The sequence below is a fragment of the Protopterus annectens genome, chromosome 3.part0 (assembly GCF_019279795.1).
Source record: "Protopterus annectens isolate FY-2018-M chromosome 3.part0, PAN1.0, whole genome shotgun sequence".
Lineage (NCBI taxonomy): Eukaryota > Metazoa > Chordata > Ceratodontiformes > Protopteridae > Protopterus > Protopterus annectens.
In genome coordinates this window covers 844,852,251-844,869,891 of record NC_056731.1, presented here as the reverse complement: position 1 = coordinate 844,869,891, position 17,641 = coordinate 844,852,251, and the positions used below count along the sequence as shown (strand labels likewise).

The 17,641-nt window shown below is 40.1% G+C and overlaps 1 protein-coding gene across 3 annotated transcripts in view; it reads left to right on the top strand.

Moving 5' to 3' along the window:
* Window positions 1–17,641, top strand: part of PIGN (phosphatidylinositol glycan anchor biosynthesis class N) — a 1,150,670-nt gene that overhangs the window by 19,828 nt on the left and 1,113,201 nt on the right. For 2 of the 3 annotated variants that reach the window (XM_044065181.1, XM_044065178.1), the window contains exon 2: window positions 13,881–14,134. In XM_044065181.1, coding sequence (XP_043921116.1) covers window positions 13,908–14,134 — 227 coding nt within the window. In that variant the 5' untranslated portion in view covers window positions 13,881–13,907. Of the gene's footprint in view, window positions 1–9,748; window positions 9,842–13,880; window positions 14,135–17,641 lie in introns of those variants that run through there. The other variant, XM_044065179.1, reaches the window with a different exon arrangement.

Below are 17,641 nucleotides of genomic sequence, written 5' to 3'. Positions count from 1 at the left end.
TTGATGACAGTGCCCAGCTTGCAGTCATCTGCAAACTTGGTCAGCCATAGCCCACTGGTTTTAGCCTGCACCTCAGAAATGTATATCCCTAACAGGCTTCCCCTAGTTTGACTAGGTGGGTTCTATCAGTGAGCCAGTTTGCTACTCATCTGGTAACATACAGATTGATGCCTAGTTGTGAGAGTTGACCTATTATACCTGAATGGGGAATAGTATTGAAGGCGTTGGCCAGGTCAAGATAGGCAGTGCGCACCATCTTCCCCTTGTCCATGGCTTTGGTGACTGTCTCAAAGAAGTCAACCAAATTTAACAGGCATGACCTCCCCCTGACAAAACCAAACTGTGTGAGATTGAGTGTTTGGAGGTTGCCAGTGTCTTTGTTAATGAGGTCCATGATAATCTGCTCCATGGCTTTGCAGATCAGGCTAGTTAGACTGATGGGTCTATAATTTTCTGGATCGGTGGATGCTCCACCTTTGTGCGGAGGTATGACAGTGGCTGTCCACTTGGCTGGGACAAAGCCGGTGCTGAAGCTTTGGTTGAATAGGGTGCCTAGTGGTGGTGAAAGTTCCTGCCGGAGTTCATGTAGGATGCAGCCTGGGATGTTATCGGGTCCCATGGAGACTGTATTTTTTGCCTTTGAAAGGGCAGTGATGACTTGCTCCCTAGAGGTAAGGGGAGAGTGCAGGGGCTGTGGATGTCCTGATTTACTGATTGGGGGGGGGGGGGCAGAGGGATGAAGATTTCACTGAACTTGTCTGCCAGCAGGTTGGCTATATCTACTGCATTTGTGAATGTGGCGTCCTTGACCACCAGTTCTGAGCAGATCTGAGTGCTTCCTTTGAGATTGCGAACATATGTGAAGAAGGCCTTATGATCGTCTTTAGTAGATGTGGCTAGTTTGGACTCAAAGTTTGCATTGGAGGATTTCACTAGTGCTCTTATTTGCTTGTTCAGGCTAAGGAGAGCTTGCTTCCAATTAGGCACCTGCTCTTTCTTGATCCTGAACAGCAATTTGTTCCTTTTATTATCGAGTTTATTTATTGCAGATGTCCACCAGACAGGTTTACTCTTCTGTGAGGAAGATAGATAATTTTGTCCTGTCAGGTATTCCTGATTCCATGCAGCTATGTAACTGCTCATGTAGTACTTTGGTGTAGGTTTGGACATATGTGCCAGTGGCTGTGAAGCTGTTTATACCTTCCCTCTGGAGGTTGTAGTCAGCTTTGGAGAAGTTTTTTTATTTGACCCTAGTGGGGGGGGGGTTGGGGTTAGAGGAAAAGGTGACTTTGAAAGTGACCACTTTGTTGTTGGATTTTACCAGGAAGGATGACACTGTAGGAATGCTGCAGTGGTTACTCATGTTGGTTAATACCAAGTCCAAGATATTTTCACCTCTTGTGGGGGTGTCAACCAGCTGTTGCAAGGCACTAGCACTGACAAAAATCAAGGAATCTGTGCTCATTTGTGTTTTGGCATGAGTAGTTCTTCCAGTCTATGGTAGGATATTTAAAGTCGCCCAGGATCAGTATAAAGGGTTGAATCTTGATAGATTCGAAGAGGTCCAGATAGGTGGAGTGGGCATCTTGAGTCAAAGTTGGGAGCCTGTAGCTAGTTATGATTTAAATATGGGTCTTGTCAGTGGTTAACTGCACCTGGAGTGTCTCCTGTGCATCATACTGCTTGACCAGCCTGGAGGTGTTTATGTCTTTTATATATATATTGCAACTCCACCTCCTTTTGCTTTGCTGCCCACTGTTTGGGGTCTGAATGTAAGATAGGATGAGTAACCTGGTATGGCTGGGGTGCTCTCCGCAGCTTTGACTCAGGTTTCTGTGAATGCATAAATATCAGCATCTTCCAGGGTTAAGAATGCTTGCAATAGATATGGTTAGTGTTCTGAGGATGGGAAAGTTTTTATTTTTTATTTTTTTTAATTTTAATATTAAAGAATTTGTAACAACTGAATTCTGTCATCACCTGCTTTTCTGGTGATTGTATTTGATGACAAAGGAACCCTATATTTAAGGCATTAATGACCAATAAGAGATGAAAGGAAAATGGTCAAAAAGTCTATTAGTAGGACAATTGTGGAGAATTTGTTAGTATGTCCAGAAATGTCCAGAAGGGACCCTGGACTGGGATTAGGATGAGATGGAGAAGAAATTGGCTGATAGAGGTTGGGCTAGTTGGTGACGTTTTGCAGTTTGGGATGACTAGGGTTTAGCCAGTTAATGTTTACATCTGCTGGGAACATGAAATAAACATAGAGCTGAGAAGAAGGTTGTAATTGAGTGGATATGGGGGGATGCAGTTGGTAAATGGAGGCTACTTACAAATTGGTTTGACCATTTGGTATGGGTTGAGCTATTGTCTGGTTTTGATACATAGTAAAATATTTCTGAGGAATGAGGTTTGTCTGTGCTGCACTACTGCTTTTCATTCTGTAGGAAAGAAAAGGTTTGATGTAGGAGGAATGTGAACTGTTTTATTAAGTGAGGAAAAGGTAGGATGGGGCAGTGTTTTTTCCTCCCGTCAGTAATGGTATAGCGTGAAACACTGAGAAAGATCAGAACTGTCACCCCTGATTAAACACAGAGGACATTGTAAGTTAAGGGTTACTTTGCGTTTGGGATACTTAGTGTTCTTTGCTTCTGCCAGCAGAGAACTAGTTAGTAATCAAGGTTCTTATCTTTGATCAACATTCTGTTAGGCCGTAGGCAAACTTTATATGATAGTTGTGCAAAGAGAATGAGAGAGGGATAGCACAGGCTGAAGCGCGTGCTGGCTGACTAACAAGAAAAATTGCGATGAAAGAAAGATTTTTGGAAATTATTACCATAGTAGTTCATGAAATGTGATTGTTTTTATGTGACATTGGTTAAACAGAAGTGTGGTGGAAGTAGAAAGAGTGGCAGAGAAGTACAACTAGAAGGTTAAATGAGCTAGTAGGTAGAGGAAGACCACTACATTAGGTGTTAGTGAATGTGAGCATTTAGATGGGATTTGGAAGAAAATATGTAACTAGTGATGCATGCCTACTGACTATTGTAAAATGCAGTTAGTCATTTTAATATAAAATAATATATTGGATGATGTATTTAATGGATAATGTTGATGTATAATATTACATTACATTTTCTTCCTCTCTGCTCTTGATTAAGATGACATCTTGTTTAGGTGCCTTCTTTTTGTTTGATTTTAGTAGGGAATTTATCTGAATCATTTTAGAATTTCCACTGATTTAGTATTGAAGTTATGTGTCTTATGAGTTTGTCTTTCTTGTTAGTCTTTGCATTGTGACTAGCATTGATAAGCGTTAAGGCCTGAAGGTTTAGAAAGTTCTGTAGGTATGGACATAAGATTACCCCTCAGGATATATGCTTAGTGTGTCAGGGAGTAAAACACTTGGATCTGTCATCATGTGATATTTACAAGCATTTTGGATTTAAAACTTTATAGGAAAGAAGAAATACATGTTTTTTTTTCAAGGTTCTATTTCCCAGTGATGCTGCCGTGCTTACAAGAATAAGAAAGAGAAAAGAAAACCGAGGAAGGCAGGACTATTAGGGTTATGGTCAGATCTTCCCCATGTGCAAATTGCCAAGTTTGGATTTTCTCCCCCTCCTTTTAGCTTGCTGGCCCCAGAGTAATTTCTGATCAGGCTGTCACTTTGGGGGTCTCTCAGCTTGAAGGTACCATGAAATAAGTTCTTCCTAGAAAAAGTTTAAATAGTATCTTTTCAGAGAAGGAATTTTCTGAATATTTGGAATCCAGAGCTTTACCTGCTATTTCTGTTTGTTCCTCAAGATCTTTCTCCAGGGCTGTCATCTTGGATTGTGTGGCAAGATGGTGAAGACAGTGGCACAAATTGAGATTGGCATCCTTACCTCCTCTTCAGTTTCCATGGTGGCAAGAGAAGGCTATTCCCTCATCTTTCATTATTCCTTCCGTGGGTAGAGTTTTAGCCCTGGATGTTTCAGGGCTGATGAATTACAGACTTCTGCCTTGGCTCTGGTATTGACCTTTTCTTCAGCACTTCTTGGTACTGAGTTTCATGGTTCTGAATGTCATTGTGGCTCAGGCTTTTGATGATATTGGGTCAGTGCCAGTGTCAACTCCTACACCTTTGGGGCTATTTTAATTTTCAACAGTACTGGCTTTTGAATCCTTGGCAGAGAAGCTACTTTTTGCTACTGACTTTGATTTTCGTGCTGCGACCTGGTCAGATCACATCAGTGTGAATCACTTTAGCTGTTGTGGTTCCTTATCTGCTGTTTTCTTTGGTGCTGAGAGTAAGGTCAGTCAGTGGTGTGTCATAGACAATTTGGGTGCAACTACAAGGGTTGGTGGAAGTGAAAGGGAGTTTGCCTTAACTTTGGCTGCAGCCCATGATGACCATCATTCTGATATCTTGATCCTTCGGCCATCATCCCACAGAGGCACAGGGTTGGAAAGTCACCACAAAACAGATTACCGATGTACTGAACAGATTTCTGTCTCTTACACTTGAACTTGTGCTCCCTGGAAGAGGAGCTGTAAAAGGAGACATCTGTACTTCCATGTGGAGCACCAAACTCTTCATCTCAGATACTGATTTGGAAGAAACATACATTTTTTAGTATCCGTTTGATAACCTCAAATTCAGGAGATCCTAGAGTTAACTGATATCAGCCAGTCATTCCCATCTCTGTCTTGAAGAAGAAATACTGAAGGAGGTTTCCCCCACTATCTTTGGTGATCTCTCCTGCTGGCAACATGATTTCACGTGTCATTCAGAGGGCTTGGTGACAGTTTGACACGGTAGTGTGCATTCCGAGGCGATAATACAGAATCCTTCAGCTTCTCAAGTTGTGTGAGTGTGGGAGTAAGGCTTCCTTAGCTGACCGCATCATAATGGCAGCTTTCTAACCAAATAGTTCTTGAAAGACAGCTCAGTGGTCCATTCCCATGACAAGGAATCTTGAGCTTTGGACCACTCTGGAAAGCATGCTTGTAGGGCAGGCATATTTTTTATATGTGCAGTTTACTACCCGATACACAACTCATTTTCACCATGATTTAGTGGAATGAACATTTGAAACACTGAAGAAAATGCCATGCGGAGATATGTGGTGAAAGTCTGAATTGCATTTAGCAACTGTAGCCAATTTCTGTACCCTATCCATGTGACTGTTACATAATCCAGTCAATAGAATGTCTCAAGCTGTGGGATCTAGCTTTGGCCAATGTCATCATGTCTGGTTCTGGCATTTCACTTTGTGGGTAGCTTTAGGGCATCTTTCACCAATGTTTTATAATGACACCTTTCTTTTTGCGCCTCAATTGAAATAGAAGTTGCAGAAGAGTGAAGAAAAAGGATGATGCTTGCAGTGTCCAACATAAAGTTTTCCACTCCTCATTGGACTTTTCGGGTGTCAGAAGAGTGCAAGGAATTTGTAATTTATGAAATGTCAACAACACCCTGGCTCAAAGTCCACATAATCAAACATTTCACAGTCATGAATATAGGAACCTGCTGCAGAATCATTGAGAACTAACCTGACTCTCTCACTCTGGAGCAGTCAGGGGTCAAATCCTCTTTCACCTTCCTGCATGATAGGCCATCACAGGATAGAAAGTTTGGGAGCTAGTGTTCAGAGGCTTACAGTATTCCCCTTACTATCCCCCAGGATCTGTTTATTTTCTCTTCTTGATGTCTTCCCTGTCAAAAAGAGGTGGCCAAGATAGAGGTTACAAACCTCTTATATAATGTCATCTAAGAGGTCTTGCCAGTGCAGATAAGCTGTCAGGTTTATTCAAGATTCTTTTTGGCTCCCAAAATAACAAAGGACTTCAGGCTCATCCTAGATCTCAGTAGCCTAAAACAGTTTGTGGCAGAAACAAAATTCCTGAAGATCATGGTACAGCTGAGCCTTCTATGCTTAGAGAAAGGAGACTGGATTTGCTCTTTGGACCAACAGCACTCCTGTCTGCATTTCAGGATAGCCAAGATGTCCTGGAAGTAACTGAAGTTTGGGGTGGGGGCCAGTCACTACCATTTCAGAGCTTTCCTAGTTGGTATGAACACAGCTTTTATGATGTTCTGTAAATCTAAAATGGCTGTTACTGCACATCTTACCTAGTGGGAATGAACGTGTTCCCCTGTCTGGATGACTGTCTTCTTGCTGCTCCCACAAGGGAGTTACTGAGTCAAAGAAGGGACTACTTACTGCAGCTTTTCTGGTCCATGGATATATCTGTGAAAACTGTGAAATTCCATCTGAAGCTGTCACAAACACAGATTTTCATCAGGCGCCACTTGGACATACATAATCATCCTTCCCCAAGACAGAATTAAATTTCTTCAATGCAAGATTATCCATGTAACATCTTCTATAGCTACTGTAATGGTTTATCTCAAAGTTCTGGGGCTTATTACAGCAACAGTTTTTCTGGTCCCATTTTTTATGGTATCACATAAAAGTTCTGTAGTAGACTCTGGGAGCCCGGTGGTGTCATGCTGCACACTGATATAGACCCCTTTTGTACTTTCTGTTTCGAATTTCACATGTGTGCTATTGACAACTGCAGTAGTGACCACACTAGACTATCTTTCTCAAGGTTGTTTTTTACTCTTCCCTTTCCCAGCATGACTGTCACTATGGATACATCTGCCTTGAGGTGAAGGGCATTGTGTAAGGCAGACAGTCCAAGTTACTTGGTCACAAGATGAGGCCAGTTTACAAATCATTGTCTTGGAGATGAAAGCAGTCCTTTTAATGTTGCAAGCTGCACACAATCTCCTCTGTCACGGTGTGATTGCTATCCATTCACACAGCATGTCACTGTTTTTTCAGCAAACAACAGGGGACTTACTCCTATGCCATTTGTTGGGAGACCACCTGGCTATGGGACTGGGCCATATCAACTCAGCATTTTCTTATTAGTGGTGCATATTCCCTGTTGGACCAGCTAGTGGTCCCTCAGTTGATCTGTGGCAAACACCATCTTTCACTGTTGGGACAAGTGTTTGCTCAATTCTTCACATCACTTAGGATCTCTGAGTGCAGCAGCTTTTTCTCCCTAATTCATCCCGAGGGGCAGAATTTCCAGAATGATCTAGACCTGCAATGGTCATCGAGTCTTCTCAATGCTTACCCCCATTTCCCCTTATGATAAAGTTTCTGAAGAAATCCAGATTGAGCAAGGTTAGAGTCATCCTCATAACCTTATTCTGACCCTGAAAAGTTTGGCTATAACTGTACATTCTGAAGACTCCTCTTCTCCTCAGACCATTCAAAGGTCTGTTGTCCCATTGTCCAGCAAGTCTCAGCCAGAACTTCAGTCCCTAAAACTAACTGCATTGTTTCTCTATTTACACCGATGGCCAGGGACCCTATTTACCTAACCAAGGTAGTCCAGATCCTTGCAGCTCCCCAAAAGCATTCTTCTGAAAAGAGTTACAGAAACAAGTGGGCAAAACTTTCCCTACTGTCCAGTGACCAAGAGCTTGACCCCTTCTTAGCCCCGATCCATGCAGTTCTCCTGTTCTTAGCACATAGCTTCAATCAAGGCTGCATCTATTCCAATGTAAAGTCCATTTAGCTGTAATCTAATTTCCGTCAAAGATGGAATGCCTCTTCCTTGCTGTTTGTATTAATTTGCTAGGGTTTCCTAAGAGTGGCTGTTGAGACCTCCCCCTGAGAACCTGTACATCCTTCGGACCTTAGCTTTATGCTGGAAAAATGATGTTGCCTCCCTTTTAGCCAGTGACAAGAGTTGACCTTAAGTTCTTAATTTAGAAAATCTTTTTTTGTAATCTAGTGACAGTTACTTTAGTAAGAAGAGTTTCAGAATTATAATCTCTCTCTTCTAAACCCTATACATCATATTGCATAAAACTAGAGTGGCCTTGCATACAACTATTTTGCCAAAGATAGCTACAGAAATTAACTTTAATCAGTTCATGAATTTGCCAGTGTTTTTCCTCAGTCCTTAAACCATGAGAGTTTTGCTACATTGTCTAGACACTCATTGTTAATTGCATTTCTGTCTAGGCAGAACTATAGATATCAGGAAAAACAACCAACTTTTGTCCTCCTTTGCCCCAAATGTTAAGACAAAATGTGTCCCAGGTCATTGTCCAGGTGACTTTCAAATTGCATTTTATATTGCTATGGAAAGTATAACAAAACATTTTCAAACAAACCTAAAGCACATTTTTAAAGAATTCATCTGTTGAAGTTTTCTCTGCACCTGCGGCTTGAGCTTTTCCACACACTTTTGCAAGACACTGTAAACTGGATATGATCTCATGGTCCAGACTGACCATCAGGGCTATTATCCTTTGTGGTATTCTGCCTCTGTGCCACCAAAAAGGAGACTCTGGGGAATCATTCCTCTTGATGAAGTGACAGACAGGATCATGTGAAATACAAAAGTTATGTAGTTGCTATAATGTTTGGTCTACATGCTTGTCATTCCACTTTAACATACCTTCCCACCTTCTTCCCCTTTGCAAGTCATTTCCAGTGGAGAGATTTGGAGGAGTGTCTCTTAGGGCCTGCATCTAGTTGTCCTAAGGGAAGGAGGTGTACAAGGGCAAATTTAATGTGTATTAAAGGGGAGGTGTGGAGCATTATGGGAGCAGTGGGAGACATTTTCAGTATGGGAAAGTCCCAGAAGTGCCATGCAACTGTTGCTTGCCTCTGCCAATCTTGTTGTTGAAGCAATGAACATGGATTGTGAAGATTTAATGTTATGGTAAGTACATAACTTTCATTTTTAAAGCAGCACAGCTCCGACCCACCTTGGTGCCTCTAATAAATTGACCCCCTTTTGGTTTGGATAAGTCTGGGTACTTAAAATGTCTTACCAGTCTTTGCTGAAATGCCTTCCCCTAGTGTTTACCTACGTGCTTTATCACAGCGCCTACATCTGTTTTGCATTTAGTTTAAAAAAACTGCATTTATTGCAGAAGTGTATTAATAACACAATGTAGCAAGAGTATCACAAGGAAACTACATCAGAGGACACAAAGTATATGTCATTTTTGCACATACTGTTATGGCAAAAGCAGAATACTTCAGAAATAAACACCGTGCAAGACTGATTCCTTATAGCATACCAGTGGATCTGTTTGTTTTGATTAAATGCATAGTTTTGTTTTCATTTGATTTTCGAAAAATACAGAGCCTTTCAGTCCCACTGTGGTTGTTTGAGGGGGAGGGAAAACTGCACACCACAAGGTGACAACAAAGCTGCTTTTTTCTGGAAAAAAGCAGATCTTTAATTATTATCTTGTTAAGTGGTGCAGAATAGCTCAGTTACACATGTATTTTTGACAAGGGAAGTGGGGATAACCTCACAGCTCCATACCTCTCAGTGTCCATATTTTTACCACATATTTTTGCTATGTTCCTCATAAAATTTGTGGGTTTTTTTTGGCAAATTGTGGAGGATTGAGATCACTAAATAATGACATACGTTTGAGTTTCAGACTTAATTTCCTTCGGGACATGCATGGTAGCACAACACCTTTTATTGTAGCAACTTTTTAAAGTTTATATGAGCAATATTTAAAACCTGTCCCTATTTTTGGGCCTTTGTCCCTTCCCCCCATTATTTTAGGCTTTGTCCAGATTTCTTGCAGTAAGAGATTGAGAGGTATGAACAGTTCAAGAAGACAAGTGGACAGTAAAGCTGTTTAATTTGGCAAATTGCCGACACTAATTTATTTTTTTTTTATCTCCTTTCACAGGTGCAGACCAGGTCATTCATTCATTCTTCAGTTACCTGCTTAATCCATTTCAAGGTTGTGTGGAACTGTAGCCTACTCTTGACACTAAGTGGTCATAAGGTAGAGAGATTAATTCTAAAGAGGTTGTGAAACCATCATAGGGTGCACATACACACTTGCTGTTAGACATTAGTGAGGAAGGGTTCTACCCAAAAGCTTTGCATTTTCGTTTTAATAAAATTATTTGGCATTTCTAAAGCCGGAGTTTTTTTCTTTGTCAGAGAGCGCAAACACCTAGAGGCAGTTTGGACACACACCAGTTCTCCCATTGCATGTCTTTGCTATCTAGGAGGAATTCAGAAGGCCTGACAAGAACTCACATGGTCCCAAGGAGAATTTGTAGATTTCACATTGAAGGCACCCCAATCAAGACCTGAACTATGAAACTATATGCTATGAGGAAGCGACACCACACCATTGTGCAGTCCCATGGCAGTTCAGTCACATTGAATCTTTTTGTTTTGGAGGAAGGGGTGACTGCACAGTACAAGCAGAACACAGCGCTATTAGTGAAATATCCCAAAGAGCAGTTCAGGCTTACCATGTCTGCTTGTTTGGAGGGAGGGTCAACTTGGTACCACAATAAAGTGGCTTTGCTTAGATGTGTTTTATTTGAAACACTTTCCTTAATTCTGGAACCTGAGTCTTCTGGTACATCACCTGCACAGTATTCCTTTTCATCGATGGTTTGTCCAGGCTGATTCTTTCCACAGAATGAGCCCTTAGTTTACATAGAGGATCCTAAATGTACATAACTGTTCCACAAACTCAATGAAGTCATGGGATTGCATGATGTAGTTAATATGAGACATCAGCAAAACATGCACGATTATTTACACCTGCCAGGAACAATCCTGCAGGGGTTATTCCGCTTCTCATTTCTGTCATAAAGCATGACAAAGCCGTATTATTTTCTGTTCAAATAGATAACTGCTGTTTCTCCTTCAGGAGCCAGTACTTTGTGGTTAAGCATTAGAGTGCTGCTTCATCTGTGTTCTTGAGTGTACACGACCTTCAGATGGTTCATGTAACCTGAGTTAGTTCTTCACATACCATTAAAATAGCTTGAACTACATGGTAAAGAAAACAGCTTTTGACAGCTGTTCTGAACATCTAGACCATTAGTCACATTGCCAGCATAGCTAGATGCAGGGAAGGCTTTTGAAGAACATCACAAGCCCTTTGGAATATTTACCACACACCGGCTAAATAATTTTTGCTTTGGCTACTATTTTAAAGTTTGAAGTATGCATTTTTATCCATCATTGGTGTAGCAGATGTTCAAGCCATTTCTTTAGCTTTTAGAGTGTATCAGAAAATGGGCTTGAATGTAAAGAAAGCTTGTTGGTTATTCCCTGTTTGACAGAGGTATGTTAATGTACAGCGTGACCTGACCAGAAAAAACTCTGTATTTATAACTTGAAATTAATATGTAAGTTGAAAAATTCAAAGTGGCACCATTTCTTGTTTCACAAACCAGTTAACTTTTAAAAGAGCATTCAAAACCTTTCTGGACATCATTAATATTATGTTTCATTAGCAGCTGTATTGTAGATAATAAAGTTATAAAGTGTTAAGTCTGTGGTATGTTTTTGGTAGTTTATTTTCCTTAATCTGCTTGTGTTGTCATTATGCCCACACTGTCAGAATGTCATAGGGAGCATCAGCCATATTGCATATGGTAGCAAAATCATGTTGTGTTTTCAGTTGTGAAAGAATTAATATTGTAGTTTCAGAACTATTATATTTTGTATTGTCAGTATCAAATTAAGTCAGTTTACTTGAAGAATCTAGTTGACCATACATATTTTTCAGGAGTGTCATGATTCATATAGATAAGATGTAGCTTGTGTACTATTTTAGATACTTATGTATTTGGACACCTCTGGTACATCGTGTTTCTGTTTTCATTCTTCACTTTTATGATGTCATGTTGGGCAAGTTGCATCTGAGAGTATTAAGGTGGACTTCCTTAACAAAAAAGTAAAATACAAAGTAGTCTGTAGCAGAAATCGTCCTGTATTATCAATGACAATGTGATGGGATTCATTTTAGCACTAAGTTGTATTTCCATTTTTTTGGGTTGAATTGTAGTCCTGGGTGTATTGTGTACTGAAGTGGTCAAATATAATTCCTAAGAAATGTCAAAGAAGGATTGATGTGTCCCATTACATATAGATCCAAAGTGCAAGGTTTAATAACATTGAATATTAGACAATGGTGTTCTGGCATATTCTTTAAACTTGGCTTTATTTAGAGATGAGTAAATGTCTATTTTCTGGGTAAAGAATGTAGTACATGACTAGACTGTAATGTATGTCTCTTGAACAAGGACGTTTTCTGTCATTGGATTTATAGTTGTGCCCCCCACAAAGAAAGTCGATTTCATATGCAGTGATACAGTTTAATGAAGCCAAAGTTATCTATATGCCTTTATACCTGCAATCATCTTGTAAGGGCATATGTAGATAAGATTCTTGGCAACAGTTTTGAGAATTCTGACTGCCAGTTTTAAACTCTGTCAGAGATATGGTCCTACATTGATAGATACCACCAGTAGGTCTGTTTAACCATTTGGCTCATGAAAAACCGACACAGTTGAGATTTTTCTGGGCAACAAACTCATATATACTGTCTGAATTGTATCATCATTGTGTTCTTTTGAAGTCAGAACTAAAACTAGGCTCCCTGTCATGTTATCACCTCACAACTTGAAATGATAAGTTTTAAAATGCAACTTTTCTTCCCCAAAATTAAATTTTGCCATGGACTTTGTAAGGAGCTATGATCGCATCACCCTTAAAACTTAATATAAACAAACTGCAGGTCACATGTCTGTGGGGAAAGGGGGAGAAAACTTATACTTGGAAACTCATTGTTTTGATAAGTTATGGCTGTGGCGATTTAGTAAGCTAATACATCATTAGATTTGCCTAAAATAATGTTTCTTAGGAAATTTGATACTTTGTCATTTCAAAAGTTGTAGCAAAACCCTTGCTGTTCTATTGTAAACAGGCATGCAAACATTGATATTGTGATGTCTTTTGTTCTGTTAGCTCCTGCACTTAGCTTATATAGCTGAGTACCGAAGTGTCTTACTCTAAAAGTTTTATAAAATAAATCTGGAAGCAGTATAGAGATATTGGCATGAAGTTAAGGCCAAATAAATGTCTGAATGGCTACTAGAAATTGACAAACTGCAACATTTGCAAAACATTCAGTTAATAGAAAAGTATAGCTATCAGCTGTGTGGAACAGCAAATGTAAAAGGAAACAAAAATAAATAGTTATTTTCATAGGCCTGAAATACCATATATGTATTGAATGAGATTTTATTCTTTTGTAAATTTATTTGCCTTTGATACTAATGTATTTTCATAGAGAATTGCCTCATTATCCAGAGAACTTTGTGAAATATGTCAAACGTTTTTGGAGACAGAGCCATTTGTATGTAGTGAGTAAAACTGGCCAAGAATAGTCAGTTGTTTGGGGACAGGTTTTTGGAAGCATGATTATTATCTCACTGTCTCTTAGCTCCCCTGTACTGTACGTTAGAGCCAAGAAAAGAAGATAGAATTGTAGATGCAAATGTTAAATGATTTTCATCAGGAAGTGCTTGTTTGTGTATAAAAGCTGCCCTTGCAAAATCAGCTTTGTACAGGGAAACAACGATGTGTAAGAATATTGTGCAGATGCTCTTTCTTAGACTTAGATATATTTTTTATGAGGCTCAGATTCCCCTGTTCCAGCTTGTGACAGTTGTGGTTTACTTCTGAACATGATTTCCAAATAGCTGGTTGAAGATGAGGAAATATAAAAACTGCTGAAGAAAAACTCCTAGTAGGTCCAGGAGAAGAACACACTGAACCGGTGTATTTTGAGCGCTTTCGTTCTTAATACACTGGTTTAGTGTGTTCTTCTCTGGGACCTACTCAGAGTTTTTCTTCTATGGTTTACAAATATCTTGGTGATGAACATCATTGCTACACTGACATCCTAACCTGCTTTGTTGCTGATCATTTATAATCAGGTTTTGTGCTTCAAGCTTTGTGTTATCAGTTCTTTGATATTTTTCTGTTTTTATTCCTTTTCTTTCTAGTTCCTGCGTGAGAAATCTGACTGCATAATGAACACACTGACATTTTTTGTGGTTGGACTTTTGGTGCATTTTGTGTTCTTTCTGTCCATTTTTGATATTTATTTTACTTCTCCCCTGGTTCATGGCATGGCTTCACAGCATATATCTTTACCTCCTCCAGCAAAACGCCTAGTGCTGTTTGTTGCTGATGGGCTCAGAGCAGATACATTTTTTGAACTGGATGAGAATGGAACAACAAGAGCTCCTTTTCTCAGGTAATCCACTTGTGTGGAAATTGACTTTATTTTACTCCTCAGGTAAAGTGATATTTTAAAAGAAACGTTATAATTCTGTTTATTATCAGTGTTTTATAGTGTAAGTAATTTGTGTATTTTTATGTAGCTTTTATTAATTTAGAGTTCTGCAGTAAGGTTTACTAATTTGCAGACTTTGGATCCAACCCAGTTTGGCTTTGTCAAAGGCAGATCATGCCTTTTAAACTTGGTTGACTTTTTCGAAACAGTCACCAAAGCCATTGATGAGGGAAAGGCAGTCCATACAGCCTACCTCGATCTGGCTAAGGCCTTCGATACAATACCCCATTCGGGTATCATTGAAAAACTCATCAGCTTAAATGTCAACCCATACATCACAAGATGGGTTGCAAACTGGCTGAGTGACAGAACCCACAGGGTCAGAGCTGCTGGCGCCATGTCAGACTCAAAGCCTGTCACAAGTGGTGTCCCACAGGGCTCAGTCCTGGGCCCACTCTTGTTTGGCATCTACTTTTCGAAGTACAAGCAAACACAGGAGGGTTATGGCTGACAAAGTTTGCAGATGACTGCAAACTGGGCCATAGTAGAAAACACATCTGACACAGATATCCTTCAGAAGGGTCTCACAGAAGCGGATAACTGGTGCCAGAGCCACGGCCTAAAGTTAAATGCCAAAAATGCATAGTCATACCCTTCGGGAAAAACAAGGTTACCCCTAGCTACCAAATAGGTGGCAATCCACTGAGCACAGAAGAAGTTATCAGGGACCTGGGGACCCAGGTTGATAGTAGTCTGTCATTCGACACCCATGTGGCTAAAGTAGTTAGGAAGACCTTCTACATTGCCCACCTTATCATGAAGGGATTCTCATCTAGATCAAGGGAGGTCATAGTCTCCCTTTACTCATCACTCATCAGACCAATGATTGAGTACAATGCCCCATTCGAATGTATCTGACCCGACACTTGCAGCAGCTGGAGAGGCCACAAAGTTCCTCACCAAAAGGATAAAGGGTCTCAAAATCTGTCCTATGCTGCCCGACTGAAAGAACTCCAGCTCTATTCAGTCGCACATTGCTCAGAGGTGACCTTTGCCTAACATACAAGGCCATGTCAAACCCAGATTTGATGAATATGCTTCACCTCAAAAATCTAGATCCATCAGAGCCACAAGGGCGGAGACTTAAACCTTGACACGGCTATTAATAGGGCGTGCTGGAGGGATAGATTCATCACCCAAAGACTCCCTATGCTGTGGAACAAAATCCCGGTACATGTGAGGCAGAGCACCTCGCTGGCCTTGTTCAAGAGAAATCTTGACCAATGGATGGGAGATCGCAGATATACCCCAGGGATTACCTCAGTGTCACTGCTCGACAGAGGCACAGAAAAATAATGGGTATAGTTCCCCATACTAAAGGGGTGGCCTAAGCCACAAAACGATGGGCTAGGCTTGTAAATGCCCTCGGGCAGATAGCCTAGTATGAACCTATGAACCTATGAACCTATGTTTAGTATGCATGTACTAACTGTTTATAAAATTTTACATTTGTAATGTATGATACAGATACAAACGAAGGTGTATCTTACTTACATATGTCTTTATGTTTTGCTGCCTTTTTTCATTGTTTACTTTTTCATTGACAACTTGCTGAAAGAAATGGCCGACACAGTCCATGTGGTATCAGAGTAATTTTGAGCTTGTGCTAATTGTAGTTAACCGCAAAGTAGCTTATTGCATTTCTTATATTTTTAGCATTTCCCACCTCAGAGGATTTTGCTACTTTCAAACTATTCTGACATATAAGGATCCACATCTCTGTATGACACTAAATTCCATGGGTCTAGGGTACGCTGTCTCTGAAGTAATGACTTGTTTTTGGCTTGACTTTACTACACAGTCTCAATTATTCAGACATGACGTCTTATTCCTTCAGTCCCTTCTCTTGTGTCATGACTTGTCTAGTACTTCTGTTTTCCAAAGTATAAATCATATTAACAAGCTTTAGAGTGGAGGCCATCCCTTGTAACATCTGACTTCTTTTTACTCAGTGGTTTGTACCTGTCTGACATCCTTTTTCCATCTCAGGTCTTCAAAACTGCATACAGTGATGTAGGTATGGTTTCATCAAAGCTGTAAACAGGGATAGTATTGTCTCTCTTTTTAAGTCAGCAGCATTAATTTTTGCATCCGAACATTTTGTTTCCCATAGCTACTGAAAAAAATGTTAAGAATCAATTAAAACAGAGAAACAGTGCCTGGGCAACCTGGAAACAAACCTACCCCAATGAGCACCTTCACCATATTTGCCTTTGCTTCAGAAAGCAAACCAGAATAGCAACCAGCTCCACCAAATTCCTTTATTCAAGAGAAACATACGTATCTGCCACTAGCAATCTAAAACACTTCTGGAAGGATTTAAAGCAGTTAACAGGGCTATTCACAGATGCCTCTTACTCCTTTAGCTTTGTACAAAGTAACACAAACAGTAACCCTCCAGAGGAATATAAATGCTTTCTAATCTCTACTATACAGCCTGTCACCAGTACATTTTCTTGCTACCACTCTTCACCCTGCTGTAGATAATAACCCACAACTGTAACCTTTCTACAAAACCTAAAACCATACATTTCTAAATTTGTTATACTCCATCCCGTTTTCCTTAGAAGAGAAGCAGATAAAATTGCCAAGCCACAGGTGTATATTTACAGTCTGTCCCTTACTGCAGGAATAGTGCCATCAGCTTTAAAACATGTCTTCATAATCCCATTCAGCAAAGTACCCTTACCCAAAACCCACAAAGATGTTTGGCCTATCCCCACGCTGTGCCCACTTGCTAAAATATTTAAAAAATACAAACAATTGCTTAAACACATTAATAGCTGTGGCCTACAGTTAGATAGACAGCATGGTTTCAGAAATGCCTTTATTACAGTAACAGCACTACTCCCTGCAATTGATTGTATCTGCTGTGATATCAGTGATGGGATCATTACAGCTGGGATAGCTGTTAACATAAATAAGGCATTTGAAACTGTAAAAACCACAACTTGCTTTTCACCAGATTTATACAATTTAACTTTAGTCACAATGCAATTAAGTGGTTCCAAATTTGTTGTGACAAATTTAACATTTCAGTTCCATACTCACAACCATCTGTCATCTATGGGAATCCTTAATACAGGGGTCCCACCAAGACTCAGTTTTGGGTCCCTTGCTGTTTTTATTATTCATTAACTACCTCACTGAAGATCTCCCTGAAATGGATGTCATATTGTACACAGATGAAATACTCCTACTACAAGCCACAAACTGTCTACTAGCCTACAGCTGAAGCCTGGAAGTCCTTCTCTGATCACTGCCAGTGGTTTGAATGTAGTAATCTGATTAACCACACACACACACACACACACACACACACACACACACACACACACACACACACACACACACACACACACACACCCACACACAGAGAAAAATAAGAGAACAAATGTTATACTTTTC